Source organism: Dermacentor silvarum, chromosome 11 (genome assembly GCF_013339745.2).
Source record: "Dermacentor silvarum isolate Dsil-2018 chromosome 11, BIME_Dsil_1.4, whole genome shotgun sequence".
NCBI classification, from domain to species: Eukaryota; Metazoa; Arthropoda; class Arachnida; order Ixodida; family Ixodidae; genus Dermacentor; species Dermacentor silvarum.
This window is the reverse complement of record NC_051164.1, coordinates 9,901,850-9,925,328: the sequence shown is the minus strand read 5'-3', so window position 1 is coordinate 9,925,328 and position 23,479 is coordinate 9,901,850. Positions and strand designations below refer to the sequence as shown.

Genomic DNA, 23,479 nt, shown 5'->3' with positions numbered 1-23,479 from the left:
TAAATAGTTCATTTGCATGCCTTTTAGGAAAGAGCGTCAACGTAGTTTAGTAGGAAAAGTCTGGCTCCCCGGGTTATGTAGTCTGCTTCACAACATAGCATGCAAAGCATGTCGTCTTACACTTTTCCATAAAATATACCATCATCCAGTTCTCAAAACCCAGTTCGTTACGACCCCATCTTATCGTTCAGTACGCTTAGATCACCACCATAAGGTACATGTTACTACTTGCCGCACTAACACTTTTTTTATTCTTTCGTCCCACGCACGTCCAGTGACTGGAACCACCTTCCCTCAGATATTGTTTCCATTTCGGACCATGATCAATTTTGTGTAACGATTTACAGTCACTTATTTGATGACGCATGAAGTTTTTTTTTTTTTTTTCTTAACGCGGTTCTTCGCATTGTATCTTCATTCCTGCTTTTGTTGTATTAGCCTAACATTGTCTCGTCCTGTGTATTGTAGATGTCATTAGAATTGTACATATTATTACATTTTCTATTTTGTTTACTATTTATGTACCCCACTCCCCTCTGTAAAGCTCTGTGCGCTTGAGGATAAAATAAATGAATAAATAATAAATAAATAATAAATAACTTGTCGCGTTTCATGTCTACTATGACAATTGGGACAAAATTATGAGACTTGTACTCCGATTCATGTTTCAATCGTTCACACTTGATGATTTTGTATATCTGTAAAGCCATGAACAAGATATTTGTTTAGTTACAAATGCAGTCAACGGCTGATTTTTCAGATGCCTTCGTGACACCGCTACGTACTCCATAGAGCCACTGTATAAGAACATCTGAAATTTAGGACACAAAGACCCTTCGGCATCCGATTTTCCGAACTTTTTGCCATTACCGCAGGTCCAAAACTGCATTAATCGAAGCCAACACTGCCGCTATTTCAATTATCTCGCAACCTCGAACCGGCGCTCTTGCACGCCGATCCATTGGCAGCCATAGCCACCAGCACACACACACAGACAACGCTAGGCCTAGCTGCTCTGAGGTTTGCTACCAAGCTTCCTGTTGTGCGGTGGCTTGTTTTTCATTGAAAGAATTCGGTGATGTCAGCAATGGCAATGACTCCACTTTTGTAATCTTCGCCAATGGCTTTGAAGCACGAAAAGCATGGCGCATTGCATTATGCTGGTTCCCAAAAGTCAGCTTCGCTGCAATACAGTGGTGTTAAGTGGTGAAGCATGCGGAATGTATTGCGGTGAAGCATACCAAAAGTGGAAAGGGGCAACTGTCACGGGACACAATATGTACAGGCACCGGGCGGCCGTTGTAAGACGCCAGCAGCGCGCCGGCGATATGCTGGGGAACAGCGCCGCGAACGGCAGCTGTCGGAGTACTGGCATGTGAGGCAGACGACGGGACGAAGGCGCTCGGTGCTTCCAGTGATTTGGCACTGCGGGTTTTAAGGGCTGACGCACCGGAAAACGCATGTTCGTCTGTCTGCTCTTGAGAAAGGTCGTCACTTGTACGAGGCAGATCACATTCGTGGCATCAAGTAGTAAATGAAGCAGAAAACGAGCGCAAATTGCGATGCAAATGCACCACGCGAACGGAGCTCCGCGGCAAGCTAAGACGTGGAACTCCAGCAGTTATATTCCAGGTGTTATTTTGCTGTGCACGTTAACATTCTCGCGTATTTAATCATGTAAATAGGCGAAGAACACAAAAATTGTGGACAGAAAAAAAAAAGGAGACGTACGTCTTCCTTATTCTGTTTCTTGAGCTGCTTCGCCGATCGCACATGTGTCAGTAAGTTCCCGTTCTCTGTCCGTTGTAGTTCTTTTATCTTTGCAATGCTTCCTCATTCTTAATTGCTCATAAACTAGCCCAATCTTCAGTCACGGCCCATTTTATATAGCTTAGCGCGACGGGAGCCGTCGGTGGTGACGAGTGTGAACACGCCACTGCGTTGGCGTTCGTCGTCGATGGACAGCACAGTCATGTGCCGGACGCAACCAGAGTTGGGAATTGCTAGACAGGAAAATCTACATTAAAAGGAAGACTGATACACTGATAAGACGGCAAAATGACTACAAATCTGAGTGTTCGCCTTCGGTGCCCAAGCTCCGGAGCCGTTACACTGCGGAGGCGAAGACAGGCAAGTGGGACACGAAGCTCTTGCATATGAACGGCTCTTTTATTAACGTTAGAACAACTAGACCATAGCAAATTAGGGTCGGAAATGTACAGTGTCCAGCGATTGAAGTGCTGGCAGCACGCGGCTGCCGCCGTGTTTTTTTTTTTTTTTTTTTTTGTTTCGCGCCACAGGTGAGCGCCGTGGGACCAAATGCAGTCATAATGCGTTACGAAGGTTCTCGCTTTCACTCTACACCACAAGGCATCAGTTTGGCGTCCCCAGCGCTTACAGTCAGTGCAAAAAACGCTGGGGACCAAGCGATTCGAGTATCGCGTTTCAATTGCTGAGCACTGTACGCGCTGTTGGCTACAGACCGCACATATACAAGCTTTCCGCCTGAAAAACGCGATGCTGCGATGAACAACGATTGAATTGAATGGCCTAACAAGCTACAGTCATGTTGCAGTAACTGTTGGCGCACCTAAAAACGCAACATGTTTGATCAGACTGGGTTTCACGGCAGCGCCTGCTGCGCGCGGCTCGACCGCCACATGCCATTACATGGGCGGCGCCGCCGCATGAAGGCGCCACCAGTCCAAATTCATCCCGCGCCCGGTGCCTATTCCTTAATTATACACGCGTGCACCTGCCGTCTCCTGTCGGTACGAGCACCGATCTGCCTGTAAGTGTACTGGCAGGCCTTCAGAGCTATTTCGGACGTGCCTGTGGCGATTTGAGCTCTTGGGGGCAGTAAAAGGCACGCATTCATTTTTAAAAACATTTTCGCGGCCCCTGAGGAGTCCCAGAAATCGGGGCTTTGACAGTAGTTATTGGAATTCGATTTGAAGACCAAGTCAAATACAGTGGATTCTCGATGATACGATCACGGCTAATGGGAATTTCCGCATGATACGAATTCTTCTGTCGTCTCGGCCGAGCCCCGTTAGTTTGCAATGTGCTAGAGCAGGGGTTCTCAAGCATGTTCGTTCCAGGGAACCGTGCTAAGCTCCATGAAGTGTCAAGGAACCTCCCCCAAATTAGCCCAATTAAAATGTTGTAATTAACCAAATGTCAAATTATCGAGGGTATCAAGAAAACAATAAACAAATGCTTGACTACGTCAACACGCTTTTATTTACTCAATGAATCAGCCAATCCTGTTTATATTTATTTAGCACAAGACCAGTGCGGAAGCTGAAATTCTAGTCATCTCATGACTGATTAGCGCCAGCAGCGGCGAAGGCCTTGCGCGCGTACATCCCGATTATTTTTTAGCCAGTCAGCTGCTCGCCAACAAATTGTCCGTACATCGCGATGTAGCCGGTGCTCTTAATCTTTGACAGCTTTGCAGTGAGTCAAAGCAAAACTACTGCTTGCCGCAACCGCTGCGGACGAAACCGCGGCCGCTATCGACGCGATCATGGACGGCGACCTTGCGGTTCAGAAGGCAGGCGGCCGACGCACGCAAAACAAAACTACCGTTCGTTGCAAGACGTGCGCACGAAACCGCGGTCGCTATCGACGTTACCATGGTTGGCGACTACGCAGTTGTGTGGCACCGAGTGAAAACGAAACTACTGTTTGCCGCAGCCGCTGCGGACGAAACTGCAGTGGTTATCGACGCGATCATGGATGGCAACTACGCACTTATGAAGGTGCGCGGCATGCCGCCAACGCGGTGTTACGCGCGGCGATAAACGCAAGAATAAAGTCTTTAAGGGCACAATTAGGCACGAACTGCTCCGGCATAGCTGTCAATCACGTGCCGCGCACGATTGCCACTGAGGACCATGGCGATGCGGACTGCGCCGCTTCGTTTCGGTTGGGTGCTAGCGCCGTTCTTGCTCTTCTGCGGCGCGTATTTGCGATGGTCCGTGCATTTTTTTTTCTTCTTCATTTTTTAAATTCTTCCAACGTATACATCAGTGCGCACGCAATCGGCACCTACGCTATCTACCAATGGGAGAAATGCGCATGTTGGTAAATTACAGCCTCCGAGATTTAAGTGCGAAAGCTTAGGCGCGCTGCCCGTTTTCGGAGGTTGGGTGGCTACAAGCTGCTTGCGAATTTATTGCGCAGTTCGCGCGTTGCCGTTACGCGCTGCGAGTGCTTTTTGACACTCGGGCATGAGTAATGGAGGTTCTGTGGATCGAGCGCACCTCATTTTCGCCGTTTTAGCCGCTTGGTGAGCGCGGGACCACAGACAATGTATCAGTGGTTCGCGGAACCCCGAGCAGGGACCTGCGGAACCCCAGGGTTCCCGCGGAACCCACTTTGAGAAACCATGTGCTAGAGAACGGTTGTTACGAATCGATTTTTGACCCGCGTTGGTTGATACGAATAAACGCCGCCCCACCGACGGCCGCGAAAGAGAACAGCGCGCAGACACGCGCTTTCTCCCTTTCTCTTTTGGTGCGGAGGTGCCGCGTCCACGCCTGGGCTGCGCGGAGGCCTCGACTCGGCGCGAAGAGTTTGAAGCGGTGGCGCTTTTGTGGCTTTTGTGCTTTTCCTCCTTTTCCGCGTGCCATCGGCCGGACGGAGTGGCTGCTGTGCTTCGGGCCGCGTTCTTTGTGTTTGCGCCATTTTGCCTAGTCGCAGCGAGCTATGTCTACCGAGATACGATCTCGACTAACCTGGGAGCTCACAGTAATCCGATTTCTGCGTGTCAGGTGAAAACGCCGGCGTGGTTTACGAAGCAGACGACTGCCGTTGCCATCTTGCCCCTGTCACAGCAGCAACCAATGGAGAGTCGCCTTTCAGCACGGCAGCCAATCGGAGGCCCGCTTTCATCGGAGGGCCCGTGTAACTACCTATCGCAGACCCACGCTTCCTTTGTGTTTGTGTGTCTGTTACAAGATGGCCACGACGGACGAATTGAGAAGCGGAACGGCGAAACTTTGAGCTTTCAAACGATACCAAGATGGCGGCGCCCGGTGGCGGGAATACGAGATATGTCTCCGTGATCTGCGGTGATTTTGCGCGATTTAAAGCTGTTTTCTCACCCTGCGCACTGACGAATTAATCTTTTTCGGGCACTTTTAGTGTGTTTTCAGCCAAACCATTTTGATACAGCGTAGATTAGGCGTTGCAGATACAGAAACGCGTGGTTTTCAAAAATCGATTTTTCTCGCGAATTTCGCGATCTGATCCCCCCCTTAATTTGGCTAGTTTTAATTGCGTTTCAATGATACGAATTTCGGCTAATATGAATATTTTTCGTGACCCTGTGAGATTCGTATCATCGAGACTCCACTGTAGCACAATATTCTCTTGGTTTTTCAAATGTTTCGAATGTCTGTACACCCTTATTTGGTGTCCCTTTAAGGGAAGATATTCCTTTGTGGAGACAACAGCGGTGATCTGTTTGCTAATTTCAGAGGACTCCTACCGGAAGCAGGTGGTGATTGATGGAGAGACATGCCTCTTGGACATCCTCGACACTGCAGGTCAAGAGGAGTACAGGTGGGATTTTTATTGATAGGAATTATACGGGTGCACGAGGCACGATTTTGTGCTCTCAACCACCGTGATGTCGTCGTACTGTGGCGCATTCGCAACACACGTGTACAGGGTTAAGGTTATGAGGTTGTGAGATCATGCATGGCTCCGTCGGGAATCACCTTGACCGTCGCATGGGTCTGACGATCCCTGCCCTCAGGGGGAGGATCAGCTCAGCTGCGTGTGCCCGAGCTGGATGTTCGTTCGGTCTCCACTGGGAGCGAGACAGAGTACCATGAGGACAAGGCCCAGAGTACAAGGAAGGCGTTTATGGGACGACCACCTTGGCGTTGTTAAACTGTGTCTGTGCGCGTGGCGTGCACGAGTCGGAGCTCCCGCAATTCAAGGGTGACACAAGTGTGAGAAAATGCTGTAACGCGCCGCTATATGGAAGGATTGCTCCCAATGACGGGGCTACCAAGGCAGTGTTCCTTCAGCTCAATATAGCCTCCGAGGGTGACCCGGCACAGTACGCCTATGCACGTGAAGTGAGCCCTTTGGCATAGCCTTCAAAACAGGAGCAGCTAACGGGCATGTGCCCACCTGGGTCAAGGACCTTCGGCGGGGCCGGCCAGCAAAAAGGCAAACCGGGTGAGAGGGGACATGAGTTCCCACTCAAATAGACCAACCAAATGTTTTATGGTTCCGCTGCTGTATGGTGCCTTCGAAGGAAAGCGAGAGCAGTTACTACAAGGTCTTGAGAGATGCACAGTGCATTTAAAGGGCCCCTAAACCACCCAGAGGTCGAAATTTAGTTGTGGTGTTGCAGTTATGCACGAGTCTACAACGAACACGTAGCCGCGAGAATTTTTCGAAATGGTGCCGTAATAGCGGAGTTACACTAGTTTGATGATCGAAAAATGACCCTAGCTCGTTTCGCTCTATCCTTCGCTACTCTCCTTGTTGGCTGGTCTCATCTCACCGAGTGCTGCTCCAAATGTCATGTGACCTACGTCATTGCCAACGCGCTTCTCAAAACACTACCTACTTCCGGTTAAGGCACGTCCGCGCTAACGGCAAACATAGCGACGGCGAACTGACCTCCAGTGCCGTAGAACGTTGCCGCGCTAGAGGCGTCCAAAGTAGACGGTAGTTCGGCCGGCGCACCGCCCGCAGTATGATTAACAGGCCAATCGACGACTGCGATGGCCTCCGCCACCGGCGACGAAAACATCGGCTGCAGCTTCTGTTCTAAGCAAAATTATTTTTCCTAGATAAAGTGATGCGTAAATTGGACATTTTATGAAGAACGATATCCACTGTCAAACGTTAAAAATGAACTTGAGAGCTCAGCTGCCGTGCACAGCTACCGACGGCGCCTCTAATATAAGCGTGTTTTCTTCTTCGTGTACAATTATTGCGAAGAACGATAACAACGGTAAGAAAATATTGCGGCTTGTGAGCGACGGTAATTCATTCCGAAGCGCCGTCCGTTTTAGCTTTGAAGTGAGCCGGAAAAGGCCTAGCAACGATATCGGCACCGTCGAGCGATCGGCGGCGGTGAGGCTATATACCGCACAAATTGGTCCTGGTCTCATCCTCTCTACGGCAAGGAAATGTCGTCATTTGCGAAGAAAACCGCCGTCGAACGGTGGCCCGCGAATGGCAAACGGCATGCGGCGAGTTACCGTGCCATTAACGGGGACGTGGACTCGGCGCTTCTCGGCTACCCGCTGTTGCTGCGGTGCCGGCCCCTGTTCATGCGAAGCGTGCCCCTATAGACCCTGTGTTGTGCACTCGTCTAGAAAGGCCAACACTGTCGCACTCTGTTCGCGCAGCTAATCGGACTGCTAAGCACGACTGTGTTGGAACACGAGCGATTTGGCACTTGCGTTGCGGGCTGCAGTTACCAATTCGCAAGGGCGCACAAGCGAGCAACACGACCAGAAAGAGCAGGGAGCGCGCGTACCTGCTAGCAGACAAACCGGAAGTTGTAGGTTCTTGTTCGACCAATGGGCATCATCGCCGATGCTGAAATCACCAGATTCACCCTGCTGACATCGTGATGACCGCTGGGGATACCGGAAAGGCCAGGAGAGGATGACGGCATTGTTTTTCTTTATTTTGTGGCGGGCCCGCGGTGCGTAACACTGCAGCGTTAAGCATCGTTGATCATGACGGCATTCCGAACTCGATGCACGTTTACTTGAAATGGTAAAAAAATATCAGGTGGTTTGGGGCTCTTTAACTGCAAAGACGACCAAACCATGTGGACCAAACACTGCCTTCACGCGCTGCTCAATCGGTTCCACAGCAGAGCCAGGCCAGCGTCCCACTGCAGGCACGAGTGTTGTGTGCACACAGACACTTACCATTCGTGCTGATCAGCTGCGTGCATACCATGCTGTGGTGCACAGTGATCTGAGCAGAACCGTGAGTAAAACCTCAAGCTACAAGCGCCAAAAGTTGTCCTTCGCAGTGGACAGAAGCGCACCAGCACACAGAGAACGGTGAAATCAGACAGGCTGTTTTCTTTTGGTGTCTGGGCTGGTGGTGCATCAACCAACTAGCCAGACTCGCCGCCTTGTTTTTCCTTTGCTCTCGCCTCGTGTACCTTCAAGGTGCGACACCTGCAAAGCCAGTGGTGGTACTCCTCATAACACCAGCTTTGACGTGCCAAGTAGCTGCAAAGTGCACCAAAAGCCAGACAGCTGAATTTTTTAATTTTTTGTGGGCTCTGTAGATTGTGGGGAGCACACGCTGCCACCTTCTCCCACGGTCGCTCACCGTCGCTTGCGCACGGAGCGCGCTCGGCGGGAGCCGGGTGGACATCTCGTGCGCGCACAGCGTGCGCAGTGGGAGCCGGGCGGACACAGGAGAGATGCACTTTGCCCTCTCCTGATTCTCGCATGCCTCTCGCGACGCGTGCGCCTGCGCGGGACGAGGGAAAGTATCTGGCGGGCGAGGAGGACATTCCCCTCGCGAAAAGGTAAAAAGGTATAAAAGAGCGCGACCGACAGACCCCCGGGGCTCTCTGACCTCGCTACACCTACCTGCCCGTACGCATTTATCCGCTGCAACCCGTTAGTGACCTCGTTTGCGTGACCAGCACACACAACGAGGCAAGCCTATTTTATTACTTATTATACAGAGCAGACTTCCCTCTGCAAGTGTGTTTTATTGGCCACAGCAATAAACATTGTTGAGTTGACTCGCTTGTTGCCTTATTCGCCCGAACTCTACGTAGCTGCGATTATACGCGCTACGGGTTGGGGAAGACTCCCACAAGATGTGCTTCAGGAGAGCAACTTGAGAGGCGCAGCAGTACAGTAGCCAAGTGATAGGCTTGCTGCACTGTCAACAAATCAATACTTTTTTATGTTCGACTGACATGTCCCATCTCGTGACACTTGTGACACTGCAAAGGTTTTGCCGCATAAGGGCAGAAATCTGATATATCCAACCTTGAGAAAAGCTTGCCAGAATTTCAGATTAAAGGACTATCCATCAAGACTGACCGAAGCAGCAAATGGTTTAGGTTAGGTTCATAATCGACGTGATCGTTGACTGCGACCACACAGTTATGAAGGCACGTGGCTGACGCGTACACATTCAAAACAACACTGTTTGCCACAATCGCTGTGGATGAAACCGCACCCGCTAACAACGCGATGTTGAAGAGCCACCATGCTGTTCTGAAAGCACACAGCTGACGTGGGCACCGAGTCAAAACAAAACTGTTTGCCGCAACCGCTGCTGACGAAAGCACAGCCACTATCGACATGATCATGGACCGTGACCACGCAGTTATGAAGGCATGTGGCCATTGCATGCACCAGGTCAGAACGAAACTACTGTTTGCCGCAACCGCTATAGACGAAACCGTGGTCGCTGTTGGCGTGATCATGGATCGCTACCACTCAGTTATGAAAGCACGGCATGACACGCGGCTGGTGTTATGTGCGGTGGTAGGGTGGCTAGAATTGGAAGGTCTGAAGACTGCGGTATCGCCACTATTGCCTAGGAAGGCCCCGCTGCGCGTTCTTGCCACTGGGGAAAAATTCGGTGCTACTGTCGGGGGCACCGTGAGCCTGTCAGTCTCGTAGTCCAGTCGTCGTGTGTGCCATGTCTCTTCTCTGTCCTTCGTCTTTTGACTGGTTTTTACTATTCAGTATGTACCAACTGACCCAGACAGCTACTCTACAGCTGCGCGATGTAGCTTTCGTAATATGTGTAATGCAGCTGTGTTTTTCTTGCGTTTCCTAAGTAATTCTTCAAAGTAGGTGCTGTGAGCTGCTGTGGCTATGCATTGACACGCTCTAAAGAATGCCGTCAATGACAAAGAAAAAAATGCCAAGGTGTGTTCGCAAAGGTACACAAAAAATGCTCGTCGGCATCAAAAGCACTCAAGCAGAAAAACTAAGCACGACCAAATCATTCGCCCGCCCAGAGGTATGCAGACGCCACGAGCAACTATGGCGCCCCCGATGGCAGCGCCGTCATGCGGCAGGAACGTGTTTTTGGGCCAGCCTCCGAACGCCGGTCTTCACACCTCCCTATTCTAGCAACCCTAGCGGTGGTTCACGTACAATTTCTGCTGGTGACTATTGCGATAAGGACTCCGCCGCATCGTTTCAGTTGGACACTAGTGCCCCTCTTGTTCTTTTGTGTCGCACGTTTGTGGCGCTTGCAAGCTCCAAAAGTTGTGAGAATGAACCGGTGTGCGGCCAAATATGTCCAAATTAATGAGAGTTAAATTCTGTTAAATAATGTACGTGCCTGCCAGTATCAGAGGATGAGTCCAAATAGTCTGAATTGACGAGGGTCAAACTAACGAGGTTTTACTTTGTAAATGTGCTCTGAAAACCTGGTTGTGGGCAAATTTTTAACATTCAAAGTAACAAACTGTGTCGGGGCTTGTTTAAATTGAAGTTGCCATGGTGGAGCTAGATGAAGCCAGATTAAACGTCCAATCCGTATCACTATTCATTTGTTTTGCTAGTTGGATCAAACCTCGGCCATCATGGCTCCGTTTTTGAGCCCTAGGCTGTTTTGTTTTTCCTTTTTGTTTGTTTTGTTTTTGTTTTCGCTGACAAACACAACCTTTGTATGATGTAGCCTGCTACTGTTGCCACAATTGTATTAACCCCCATTTGTTTCCTGTTTAGGAGGTCCCCCCGACAGTTTTTACTTCGGGACCTCCGATTGTGCAATTATACTTCGCCTGTTATATTTTTTGTACTACTGATGAAAATAAATTCAACTTCAAAAAAATGTGTGGTGGAAGGTAAGTTTCAGTCATTTGGCTTTAATTTGACTAATATCTTTGGCTGAAGCCAGACACTAATAAACATCATGCCAAAAGGCGATTGACATTATTACGACGGAAAAGTAAACATTGGAAAGCCAGCTGAAGAGCTTGAAATGCATATTCAACTCAGCTGCAAGAAATTGCAACTAAGGAGATTTTACTATTTTTATTGTATATGTACGAATGTTCGCTTACCCCTCCTAGAATTTGGGCCTTCAGCAGCCTTGAAATCCTTGAATTGTCCTTGAATTTTCACTCAGTTGTTCTGTACGAAACCTTTTTAAGATGACTTCAGGGGAACAGTGTCTGCAGGGGTAATGCAGATGAAATGTCGAAGTAAATGAGACAATAATTCGACACGATGGTGAGCCGGGCTAGTTGGTTGATGTTCGTAACAGACAGATCTTGAAGCTTACCAGCACGCTCATGCAAAGCGAGTACGGGAAAGCAGACAGGACTGTGCTTCCACTGCCCTGTCTCCTTTGCCGTTCTCTTTTTGCGTGTGTGTGCTGGTGTGCTTCAAGAGCTGTCTATTATGAGACAATAATTGATTAATTAGGCTTGATGTCTCAGAGCAGTAGTGAAATACTGTAGGGCACGACTTGACATTAGTTTTTACCAACTGGTGTTCAATATGCTAACAAAGCACAGTACACAAGCGTTTTTCCATTCTAACCATGTACATTAGACTGCAGCGGAATGGGACTTAATGGGAGCTTTGACTTAATGTGAGCAGGGTCTTGTTTGCCTTGTAGCCGCAAGTGTGTGTGTTTGGCATCAACTGCAGTGCCATGAGGGACCAGTACATGCGGACGGGCGAGGGCTTCCTGCTCGTCTTCGCAGTCAACAACGGCAAGTCATTCGAGGACATCAGCATGTACAGGGAGCAGGTGGGTGAGCCTAGCTGCTGGGCAGCTCTTCACACTAAAATGATTTGTGTACTGATGTACACTCAGGTGCTGACCAAGGTGAAAAGGGTTACTTCATTGTGAACAAGGCTGCAATGTGGGAAACAAAACTTCTAGTCTTGAAGTCATTTTTTACCTTTATCATATTCTGTGTTGTTTCTTGCCACGATTGTTCCCGATCGGCTGAGATGTCGTCAGACTCTCAACTTTGTGTATTGATGATGCCACCTGCGTAAGTTGCAAAATATTTTGATCTATCACTGGAGTAAAGCCAGTTCAAAGAAATCTACAAGTACAATGATTGCATTGCAGCACACTTCACTTGGGGTGGCGTGTTGCACAAATGCGCATTAGAGGGCAAAATCGCGACGGGACAACACTTGGGGCGGTTTGATATGAATTTTTTGACAGTCAATCAACCCTAACAATCAGCCACAGAGGGCACCAATATGCTGCGCAGTGTGACTCTGCACTGCGCTGATGCTGTGCTGTTCAAAGGTGAAGCCGTGCCACATGTAGTGTTACGTAAATGTACGACGCAGACAGGGGTGGATCAAGGTTTTTTTTGCTGGGGGTGGGTCAGCGTCCGTCAGTGATGATGATGATAGTAGCCTTCCATGTTTACCGAAATTCACTGTTTCTGTTCACGATAAACCCACCTCGTATACGGCTAGTGCAACACCTGTAGCAAAGCCAGGGCCAGTATTTTGTAGCGATGTCTTTCCGGGAATAATGCCTTTTCGCGCTTATCGCGCGCTTTGTCAGTGGTCAGAGCGACAGTCCGCTCGCATTATCAACGGGATCAGCCGGCCGTGAGTGGTGGATGATAAGAGTAGTATAGAATAAATCATAAGGCATCGCTACAAAATCGCGGCCCAGGTATTGGTTTCTCCGAACTTACAGGAAAAGGACATTGCCCAACACAGCCATGTGCTTGGCGGCTGTGCCTGATAATTTATCTAAGTCTCTAAATTTAGTTGGTTCATGTCCCTGACTCTAAGACACAGGAACATGAATTAAAATAAATGGGCCGCTAAAATGCACAAGTATCTGTACTTGAAAAGCGTGGACACAGAATGGAGGAAGAGGTCAAGAAAGTTGGCAACCAAGTACAGGGTAATTGAAACTGTAAATAGACAACCAGGAGTCATGAGAAAGAAAGTGAGAGAAACAGAGACAGTTAATTGCATGTTAATCGTAGAAGAAAGAAATTGGAAGGGAAAATCTGTACGATAACACAAACCGCAGTGCCATGCTATTTGAGGCTAGAGTCTGTTGCCTAAGGACAAAAACATACCAGAGCAGATATTCGGATCTAGATTAGGCATGTGGATGCTGCTGCAGACCACTCAGCCCATCCTAATGGAATGCGAAGAAATTCACCTGGGTGAAAACGGTAGATAACGTACACCTTCCAGAAGCAATTGGGTTTTAAGTGGACGGAACGGTCAACCCGTGAGCAGTCGAGATAAGCAAGAGATGATTAGAGTACTTGTGGGGGAAAAAAAAAAGCAGGGAAGAGATTGATACGACCTGACCTCTTGAAATCATAGGTAGCGGTACAAGGTAGATATTGAAGGCGAAAAAAAAGATTAAGGATATGTATACCAAAATGCTAGTTAAAAGTATCACCAGCCCTTCCCCCGTCAAGAAAATGGGGGTAAGCGAAGCTTGTGGCTAGACGACACTGTCGCAGGTGTTCCGCTTCGTTTGCCCTAAACTCGGGGTTAGCGGATCTTCGCCGACGTTTGGCCTCAACCTCGTGCTCTCGCAACTCGGAGTCCGCGGCTCTTCGCCGGCGCTTCGCCTGGGCTTCGAAAGCCCTCACGCTACAATAGGACAACACACTTTGCTTACCCCCATCTGTGACAAGGGTAGTTCAAGGGTGCGTTACAGGTCCGCGAGCCCACCGGGGTATGTGCCATTGAGCTTGGATGCCTTCTGCACTATCCCCAGGATTGGCCCAGTTTTCAGCGTGCCATCACCACCGACACTTGTGGGCCTATAAAGCTTCGCTTAAAGAAATTTGCGGCCCTTACATCCCATGGAGATGGTTGACCAGCGAAGCTGAAAATGGGCCGCTACGGTGTTTATCTTAAGGTTTATCACGTGGGTATAATAAAGTGTTTCTGAACTGTGTCAGGCAATTATGTGTCACTTTACGCGCCCCTTGATGCCAAGCAATGAAGACACAAACACGTTTAGCATTGGCGGCACGACGGCGGCAGGCGGGGACTCCCAGTGCTGTTCGCGTGACCGTTCTTCGTGCGCGAGCTGCTCCTCGGGAGAACGCACGACACGTGGCTGTACCATTGCGATGTCAGAGCGAGAATGATCTGCGCGCGCACCGCTGCGAGAGAGGAACGACGTCACCAACCGCGCGGCCAATTGCGCGCCAGAGGTTCCTTCTCAGAAGCCCTTGCTCCCTCTCACTTGTCGCGTGCGCACTCCCCGCCGACGCTGTGAGGGTGGATGTACAGAGCGGTCCACTGTTATAGGGAACACTGGAGCGCATGACCTCTGCTCGGCGCCACCGCCGGCTGGTGGCTGCAACGAGTTTCGCACAGGCACAGTGAGCGCTATGGGCGGTGCTCTTTCGTCGTCTGTAACCGTGCGCTGCCGCGCTTCGGATAGTAGTGAAGCAAGCCTTTGTTATGTTGGCCAGTGACTGCATGGTCACACACTGACAGCCAGCCGTTGCAAAGCTGAAAGAAAATTGGACGAGGCAAAATATTAAATCGCAAACATTTTTGCCGTTTCAACTTACTAGACCAACATGACAATTTTGTCTCTTTGTGGTACATCTATATTAAAGATTTCTCCATGTATAGTGCCCACCTAATTTTTACTAATGCATATTCGAGTCGCTGCAGTGCGTAGGCTGAACAAAGAATCCACCGACGCCTTTAAAGAACATATTACTTTACGAAAAGTAATCATTCGAGCTATCGTTGAATCATTGGAATCGACACGCACATTAAAAGATTTTTGAAACGGGCAAATCTTTATGAAACAAGAAGGCGAACAAAGGCGGCAGTGTCAATGTTGCTGACATTTAGGGAATTTTATCTGATTACAAATCTATCCAGTCACTTTCATTCCAGTGGGACGGAAAATGGCTGCCATTAAATATGAATTATGTGAGCTGCTTGCTTCGTGACTATCCGAAGCGCAGCAGCCGATGGTAGCAGAGGACGAAAAAGCACCGCCCACAATAGAGATGGGCAAGACGGCTCACTTCAGTGAGCCGCTCGAAACGGCTCAGCTCACTGAAATGAACCGGTTCATTTGAACAGCTCACCGTGTCACCTGTGTTATGCATATTCTGTAGTTATTGGGCTTTGAAAAAAATTATATGCATAATTGAATAACCGTGTTATTGGTATTTTCGCTATGTTTAGAGAATATTTTTACGTACCGTATTTATTCAAATCTAGGCCGATAGTTTTTTTGAAATAATCTCATATGAAACTCTAGGGTCGGCTTAGATTCGAGGATTAAAAAACGCGCCAGTTTTTAACTTAGACTGATAAATCCGGTGCATAGTTAACGCCATCTAGAAACCTCTTGCAACCTGCAGTGGGTGCAGTCATCTTAAATGTGACCATTTATGCCTGTAGCAAAGTGCTTGCTCTCACTGCCTCCTCTTTCTGCAATTTCAGATCAAGAGGGTTAAAGATGCAGACGACTGTGCCCATGGTCTGTAAGTAGCCTTTGTATGTTTTTCAGCGTGCTTCTTTGATATGTTGGGTTGTCATTAAACTTGAAGGAAGCAGCACAAAAACCGGATAAAGGTGACGACTGACAAACACAGTGCTGACTAACAAACAATATTTTATTGCCTGTTGATGTCAGTATTGACACGCGTACATTGTTTATAATTTGTTTATCCGTAACTAAGTACCATTGATGGAGCTTCTTGTAATTGTCTTTAAAGAAAGCCCGCGAAATACAACAACCACGTGATAGCGCCACTAGTTCAGCGCCCCCAGACGACCAATCAGTAAAGGACATTGCTTGCATCTTTTTTCGAAACTCACTCGCGTGCCCTGTCGCGATTGCTCTACTCGTGGAATGAAGCCCGCACACACAAGGCAAGAAAAAAAGCAAGAAAAGCAGCTCGGGTTTGAGTAAATGTTGACCGCACAACTGTTTAATGGGGAAGGAACATGCAATTGTCATGTTCTCCTTTTCATTCGCCATCATATCTTACTAGCAAGAGATGTTGGTGCGTACCTTGCGGCCACCTGAAACGCCAAGCTCGTCCCGGAACCGCTGTTCAGATATGCGATTTCGTTTCTTGATCGATCGTCTAGGAGTGCTGAAATAGTGGTGCTATCACGTGGTTGTTTTTGTATTCCGCGGACTTTCTTTAAAGGCAATTACAAGAAGCTCCAAAATCCGTCCCCCCTGGCGTTTTTAATGTGATAGCGTTAAGGGCCCCGTGTCCCAGAAAATCCGGAGTCGGTGTCGGCTTCGGCGTTAAGCATCGGCGTCTGGCAAAAATAATCATGCCGAACCACATCATCCCGAACCACCCCGACCACACAGGCCCTCCGCGTGGCGCAAGGTGTTAGTGAACAAAAATTTTGTTTCTCAAAGTAAAATCCGTCGGGAAAATCGTAAAGTACGACTTAACCACAGCCTACAGACGTGATAGCGTCGGATCGTAATTTGAATATACGAGAAAAAAGCCTGATAAGCAGCCAGGGATCTTTGAATGCTATCGCGTTCCACTCTTAAAGGCGAAGTTTAAGCGTCCTCTAAATCTGATGGTGTTTCGCTGTACTTTGGTTCTAGGCGACATAGAGGGGAATGTTGAAAACAGAGCCTTTCTAAATTTTGATCGGTCCCCATGTCGCAGGAAATAGTGTCAGCGTCAACGGCGTCCAATAACGCTATCGCGTTCCACTCTTAAAGGCAAAGCTTAAGTGTACTCCAAGTTTTTTTTCTCCTCCTGTACCATTTCAGGTTGTCCGAGCCCATGTTCCAGGGCATGCACTTTCTGTACAGTGTCGTCGCTATGGTCCGGCTGCCATGAAGGATACATTGAAATCTAAGAATCCCGAGGTTTTGGAATGTGAATTTGTGGTACCAAAGCATTGTTAGCATGACACTGAAACTGAATAACAATCGTTATTCTGAAAAGTTTGGTATTCTAAGTGTGTAGTACTGAAGTACTTTTATATTGATACTATAAGCAGGCAGCAGGAGATTTCCTTTGTTAATCTGAAATTTGTTAATGTGGTGTACAGTTTACCAACCGATAAATCGTCGGGTGTACAGTTACCAACCGATTAATCCGACACCGATAATCCGGACATGCTCGGTAATTCGGACAGCTTCACGGCACCCACCGTCAGTGATGCCCCGTAGACTTAATGTCGACATTCTCTACATTCGATTATCTGGACTCCGTCCGTAACTGTAGCGTGCGCGGATTCTGCCGCCATTATCTCCTCTGGCAACCTCGATGAGACATGAAGAGATTACACGTAAAACGGTAATCCCTGAGGCCTTGTCTCGGTCGCAGCACTGCGCCTTAGATTAAATTACAAATATGATCTTGGAGGCTTTGCCTGAATTGTGAGGTCGCATCAACATCGCGATCATCACATCCGATTCCGGCATCGCAGCGCATGGCCTGCTCTCGCCATTCGGTTTGTTTAGTTGGCGTTCCAGACAGCCCTCTGCTGGCTACTAGAAGTCTTTCTCATGAAGTTATCGACAGACCGCGTCAAATGGCTCGAGCGGTCCCCTCGCAGTCTGAATCCGAATGAATCTTGAGTCGCAGTCCAAATGACCCCAATTCCGCAACTGAAGAGCCTGAACTGCCGCCTACCACAATGAGCTAAAATGCGGACATCGTTGATGATCTGCTAGGCTGCGGTGTGCCGGTTCCTGCCGCCGTTTTATTTGAAGATTTTGCAGACCTCGACAGCGCGGTGTTGTGTGCCGAACTGAACGATGACGAAATAATTGAGCAAGTTCTCCCACCGTCAAACAGCGACTCGGGTGATGTGCCGTACGGATCTGACTCGGGCATCAGCGTACAGCGACAACAGAAAACCGGCAGAAATATAGGCGTACTGGGTTGCACGTAAGCGGAAAGTGTGTGCAGCAACGAATTGACCACTTCTTCCTTGCACAGGGGCATTAAAACGTAAATAAAATGATCTTTTTGGGCACATTCGACAGTTCGGACTTGTTTACGTTCCCCGTGAAGTACGAATTACCTGTCGTCGACTGTAGTAATGAGGTTTCACTGTATAGCGGCCACATTGGGTGTACCACATTGCTGGCACAGGTTACTCGCAGACAGCTTTTTGTTGCAATGAAGGAAAAGCTACAGGGGTGGGGAAGCTTCTGCACATGCGTTACTGCGACAAGTATTGCAGTGATGTTTGACAGCGCTTTGGGTTTCTTGGAAGAGGTACTGAATCAGCTTAGCTTCCACATGGGACAGTTTCGCATTTGCATAAACACAGAAGGGAAAAGCAGAAAAAGATAAGTCACATTTAACACTAAGTGGTGTGTTTGGTCTTTCTCTTTCCCAGCTTAGGCCAACGTGGAAGAGAATGTGGGACTTTTTTCAGGCGCACTTTTAAGAACAGACCACACGTGTGCTTGCCGAAGGGTGCAAGCTCGCGCGAATCTATGCACCTTGCACCTGCTGCGCATCGCAAGGAAAAGTGGTTTGCATCTTCAAGAGATGCGCTTCACTTGCATGCTCACTCGTAGACGCTTTCGCAGACATCGTTTCGTACTTTGTTATTGACAGTGCTTAAAAATGATTATTTAATGATAGAGGTAATTGTTTCATTTTTAATGCTGCTCCATATGCACAAATAGGAAAGAAAAAGCACTTTCTAGCATAAAATAAATTTGCCTCACTGAGCGTTAGATTTACCATTCCGTAGCCGAGTCCCGACCAGATTTCCGAAACCTACCCATATATATATCCTCTGCTCACAATTTTCTTTTTCTAGCTTTGTGGCGACAGCACTTATATCGACACTTCTGGCAAATTGTCGTGGTTGTTGTCGCCATGATGTTCCGCATTAAATCATACATGAGCGATCCATACTCTGTGCGGGACAAAGCACGTAACAGTGAGCCGAAAAGGATGGCGGCTTGATGGCATTATTTCCCACGCGCTCAATATTCGGGTTAGTTATAGGTTACGTAATCAAACGCGAATGGGAAGGAGAGCACGTGTCTTCACCTCTAGCCCTGCCGTAACTGTGAATGACTGTGCGCGGCTGACACTTATGGGGGCCCGCGTGCCATATCTAATTGTTGGTAATCATTGGTGGGTGCAATGATAAAGGGCGACCAAGGATGGCTGCTAACTTCATGTGCGCTGTCTTCCTTGCCGGGCTGTCTTTCTGCGCCCCTAGTGTTGCAGAGTTAAGAGACAAGGGTCATCGCAGATCACTCACAGAGGCCGTCAGTAGTGGACATAAAAATAGGCAGATAATGATGATGAATGTTGCTGAATCAGAGTTGCGGTGAATTGCGCGGCTGTACGAACCGTGCGCCTCCGCTGCCGGCGTTCTTCACAATGCTTGCGTTGTGAAAGCGAGTGCTCGAGGCCATCCAGTGAGGTATTTACAGGTTTACATGGCCCGTGCTTATTATGTCCACTATGTCCAGTATGCTTACTATTTCAATTTTAGGTGAATGTTTACTACAATTTATATGACCACTATAACTAACGTGTATACTCGTGTAAGGGCCACACTTTTCTGTCGCGATTTTGACGAGCGACAGCATTCCGTGGTCATGGGACCAGGCCATTTGACCGCATTATTCCAACTACGAGTATGAAATCCGCCGTAAACCTCCGCGATCGCCTCCTCTCGACATCCAGTAGCGACGCGCGAAAGTACGCTGCGCGCAACAATTCGCTGTTGAGCCCGATCAGAATCAGTGCATGGAACGCAATTGCTTCTCGATTGCATTTTTTTTTTTTTTTTTTAAATATTGGCTGTCAAGTTGGGGGTGCGGGTACACGGATTCACACGGTAAGAATCTTTCTTAGTGTAATTGTCTTCTACTTCGCTATCACTAATACTGCTTCGCCTCCCCGGCCAAACTGCACTCTCTTTAATTTTTTTAGTGCTTTGAGTCCGAGTATAAGTGCTGCTGCGCATGATTTATAGACTTCTATTTATTCTGATGTTGAGTGAATCCGGCTTGGCATCATTTCGGTTACTGAGTGAATTCTATATACAAGGTGTTTCAACGAACAGTTCCCAAAATTTTTAAAGGTTGCCTGTGGCAGATAGCACAATTCCAGTTCATGAGCTGGTCTACTCGAAGAGGTGGACATTACTTGCACAAAAAATTGAAATGCATAAACGACTAATTAACAAAATTAACCAATTAAGTTTTTAGCTAATTATTTTATAGCCCATGTTGCTATTTACAAATTCCAGCTGTGGAGTGCACTTTGAACTAAATATTAATTCTCTAACTTTGCGGAGAAATACATTGGCATGCCAGTCACTTTCTCAACAAAACGTCTTTTATGCATCAAAGCACAAAAGTATGAAAACAACTAATTATGGGATTTTACGTGCCAAAACCACGATCTTATTATGAGGCACGCCATAGTGGAGGACTCAGGAATAACTTGGACCACCTGGGGTTCTTTAACGTACACCTAAATCTAAGTATACGGGTGTTCTAGCATTTTGCCCCATCGAAATGCAGCCGCCGTCGCCGTGATTTGATCCTGTGACCTCATGCTTAGCAGTCCAACACCATAGCCACTAAACAACCACGGCGGGTAAGTGCAAAAGTAACTGGAACACCAATGCATTTCTCCGCAATGTTCGGGAATTAATATCCCGAAACTGGTGCCATCCTGAGAATTAGTTCCTAGTGCATCCGCCTTGCGAATTCCACGGCTAGAATTTGTAAATTGCAACACGGGCCATAAGCTAATATGTTCAACACCTAATTGGTGATTTTTTAATTAGTCGATTATGCATTTCAATTTTTTGTGCAAGTAATGTCCACCTCTTCGAGTAGACCAGCTCGTGAACTAGAATTGTGCTATCCGCCACAGACAACCAGGGGAGCTGATAATGCAGATTTGGTCACCATAGTCTGCTCTGGAACCAGATATCATTAGTTCGGGTATGGTAGATTCGGTTTCGTTCGGTAAGGTTTGCTATAGCAGTGAAAAAAGCATGTTAAGTCCCACAATTAAATTTTTTTATTCTGGTTTAGTACTAAGTTCTTCATTCGTCATGGTGGCTATGACGATCCGCTGCCGAGCACATCATTAGTTGCGAAGCCCTCCACTAAAGCAGTTGCTCATAGCTCTCTACTGGGACATTAAACAACTAGTATCAATGAATGAATTAGGGATGGCTGATTATTATTTTTATTCAATTAACGATTAATTATTCATCAGTTTAGACTTTCATCGGTTAATCGCTTTCGATGCAGAGCTTTTCATCATTCATTGATTAATCAAAATTTTGGCCAGGCAACTTTAAAAAGGTTGGAACATAGTTGATCTGCTTTTGTAGGACCCTATTTGAATGTTTGAGAGGTGGAACCAAATGTAAAGCACAAGTGTATAAATGATGATAAAGGATCAACTAAATATAGTTTGCACTAGTGGCTTTTGAAAAGATAAACAATATATGTTATAAAATGTCAATTAGGGCAGAATTAAGTAAGGTACGTGGCACTAGTGACAGTACAGTTCAACTGAGATATGCAAGAAATTGCAGTATGCACCAGGGAAAAGAAAATTCCTGGTTTAGGATTTTAAACCACATGCTCTTTTCTACAGAGCGAAGGAATGTCAATTGGCTTGGATGTATGGGTGAAACCGACACCTTCTTTGAATCGTAACATATCCAGCATGCGAGAATAGATGCTCGGACGCTATAGATTTGCTGGAATCGACATGAACTCCATTGCTATGTGAAATTCATGCTCGAAACTGGTGCGCATGCTGTGCCAAGTCTTTAGTGGACTGGGAGTGGCACGACGATTAACGACTGGGTTCCTAATACAGCTTAATCTCGTTCATTCGAGCACGCTTAATTCGAACTTCCGGTTTATTCGAACTCGGGCTGTGTTCCCATCAAAGGTAGTATGTGTATTCCAATGGGCGAAAATGCCCGGTAATTCGAACGCAAAAGCATTTGCGACGGTTTATTCGAACATACCGCGCACGGACAATGCTCTCAGCAGCACGCCAAATCACGTGGCGGCGCCTGCGACCGGCATTTCTCCGACACCGCCATAGAGCAAAAGCTTAGGCGTAAGACCCCACAACGCCGCGCGGAGAAAAAAAGAAATAGAGAGAAAACGGGAAAAAGAACTGGGACGTCTCGGGCAATGCTGCGGCACAGAGAGAAGCAACGACGGAGGCCCAATCCGGCTAACGAAACTGCCCACGCCGGCCAACGCTCGCTTCAACGGCAGAAAACGAAACTTCAGGGAGCGGGTGGCGCCGGCACGGCGGTGGGCGCGCACTGAGACAGTTGAAGGAGTTTTGAGGGAGTTGAGAGGAGGCGCGAGGAGAGCCACCAAAGCCACTGTCACCGAAGCGACAGAGTTGCCGAGGCCAAATCCACTTCCCTGCCGCCCTTCTCCTCAGCTTCGACAGTCCCTGCTCGGCAGCGCCGTGCCGGCGCCGCCTGCTCCCTGAAGTTTAGTTTTCTGCCGTTATTGGGAACCGAGCATTAACCGACGTGGGCAGTTTCGTGGCACTCGCTCGTACGTCGTGCTATGGTGCACGAATACTTCAAAAATAAGTAATTCTTCTAATTCGAACAAATTTTTGGGCCCCTTCGAGTTCGAATTATCGAGATTCGACTGTAGCATGCCTTGAATTGTGAGCACACACCACCATGCTCCGGATTCGCGCAGCATGGTGGTGTGTGCAGTGTGGGGGAAGATGGGGGAAGTGCATGGCTCGGCATCACTCGGGACTCGGAAAAACAGTCGACAGTAGCTCTACCACAGCTGCACAGTCACTGCTCGTGCGCAGCCATTCCCGTACGATTTCAAAATTTTCCCACTACTCCTGTAAACCTCTCGAAAATGATTAATCGAACAGGTCTAATCGATTAAGTCGATTAAATGAAAAGTGGACATTGATTAATCGATCATTCATTCATCAATATTGCCAACCCTAGAATGAATGTTACAAGCAGTTCCTCTGACTTGAAGCAGTAGCTCCATTTGTAAGTCATGCATGCTGCTTACAACCAGCATGTGCAGTTTACAAGTGCCGCCAAGTTTGGCAAAAGCAGTTGGTATTTCAATGCTCGGACTTGTTTATTTGTCTGTGCAAAAGTGAACAGTTTCGGTACTCGGCTTTCACCTCTCTGGAAAGTTGGCGACCTGCTTAAATAGAAAGGCATGGTGCACAACCTATGCCATGGTAGGGTTTACAGGAACCAGGAATATTTTATAACTCTATGCTGTGTACTTTAACCGTGGTTTTTAGCTACACAGCATGAAAACTGTGTACTTGCATGCAAATTATCCCCAGTGGCTGCCTGTGTTCTCTGGCAGCCTATGTTCACGCCACTGCTACCACTCATTGAATTGGCCTTTTAAACAAATTCATAACGCTAAATTGTAAACACGCCAAATTACATCTGTAAACATTTTTGCACTTTGAATTTTGCCGTGATTGTCCATTTACGGTTTGACCTAGAGTCGGCCACAACTT

The 23,479-nt window shown here is 47.8% G+C and overlaps 1 protein-coding gene across 1 annotated transcript in view; it reads left to right on the top strand.

The window, feature by feature from the left end:
* Positions 1-23,479, top strand: part of LOC119433694 (GTPase HRas-like) — a 47,161-nt gene that overhangs the window by 14,536 nt on the left and 9,146 nt on the right. The window contains 4 exon segments of the mRNA XM_037700948.2: positions 5,487-5,571; positions 11,646-11,748; positions 15,429-15,452; positions 15,454-15,469. Of these exon segments, the coding sequence (XP_037556876.1) occupies positions 5,487-5,571; positions 11,646-11,748; positions 15,429-15,452; positions 15,454-15,469 (228 nt within the window).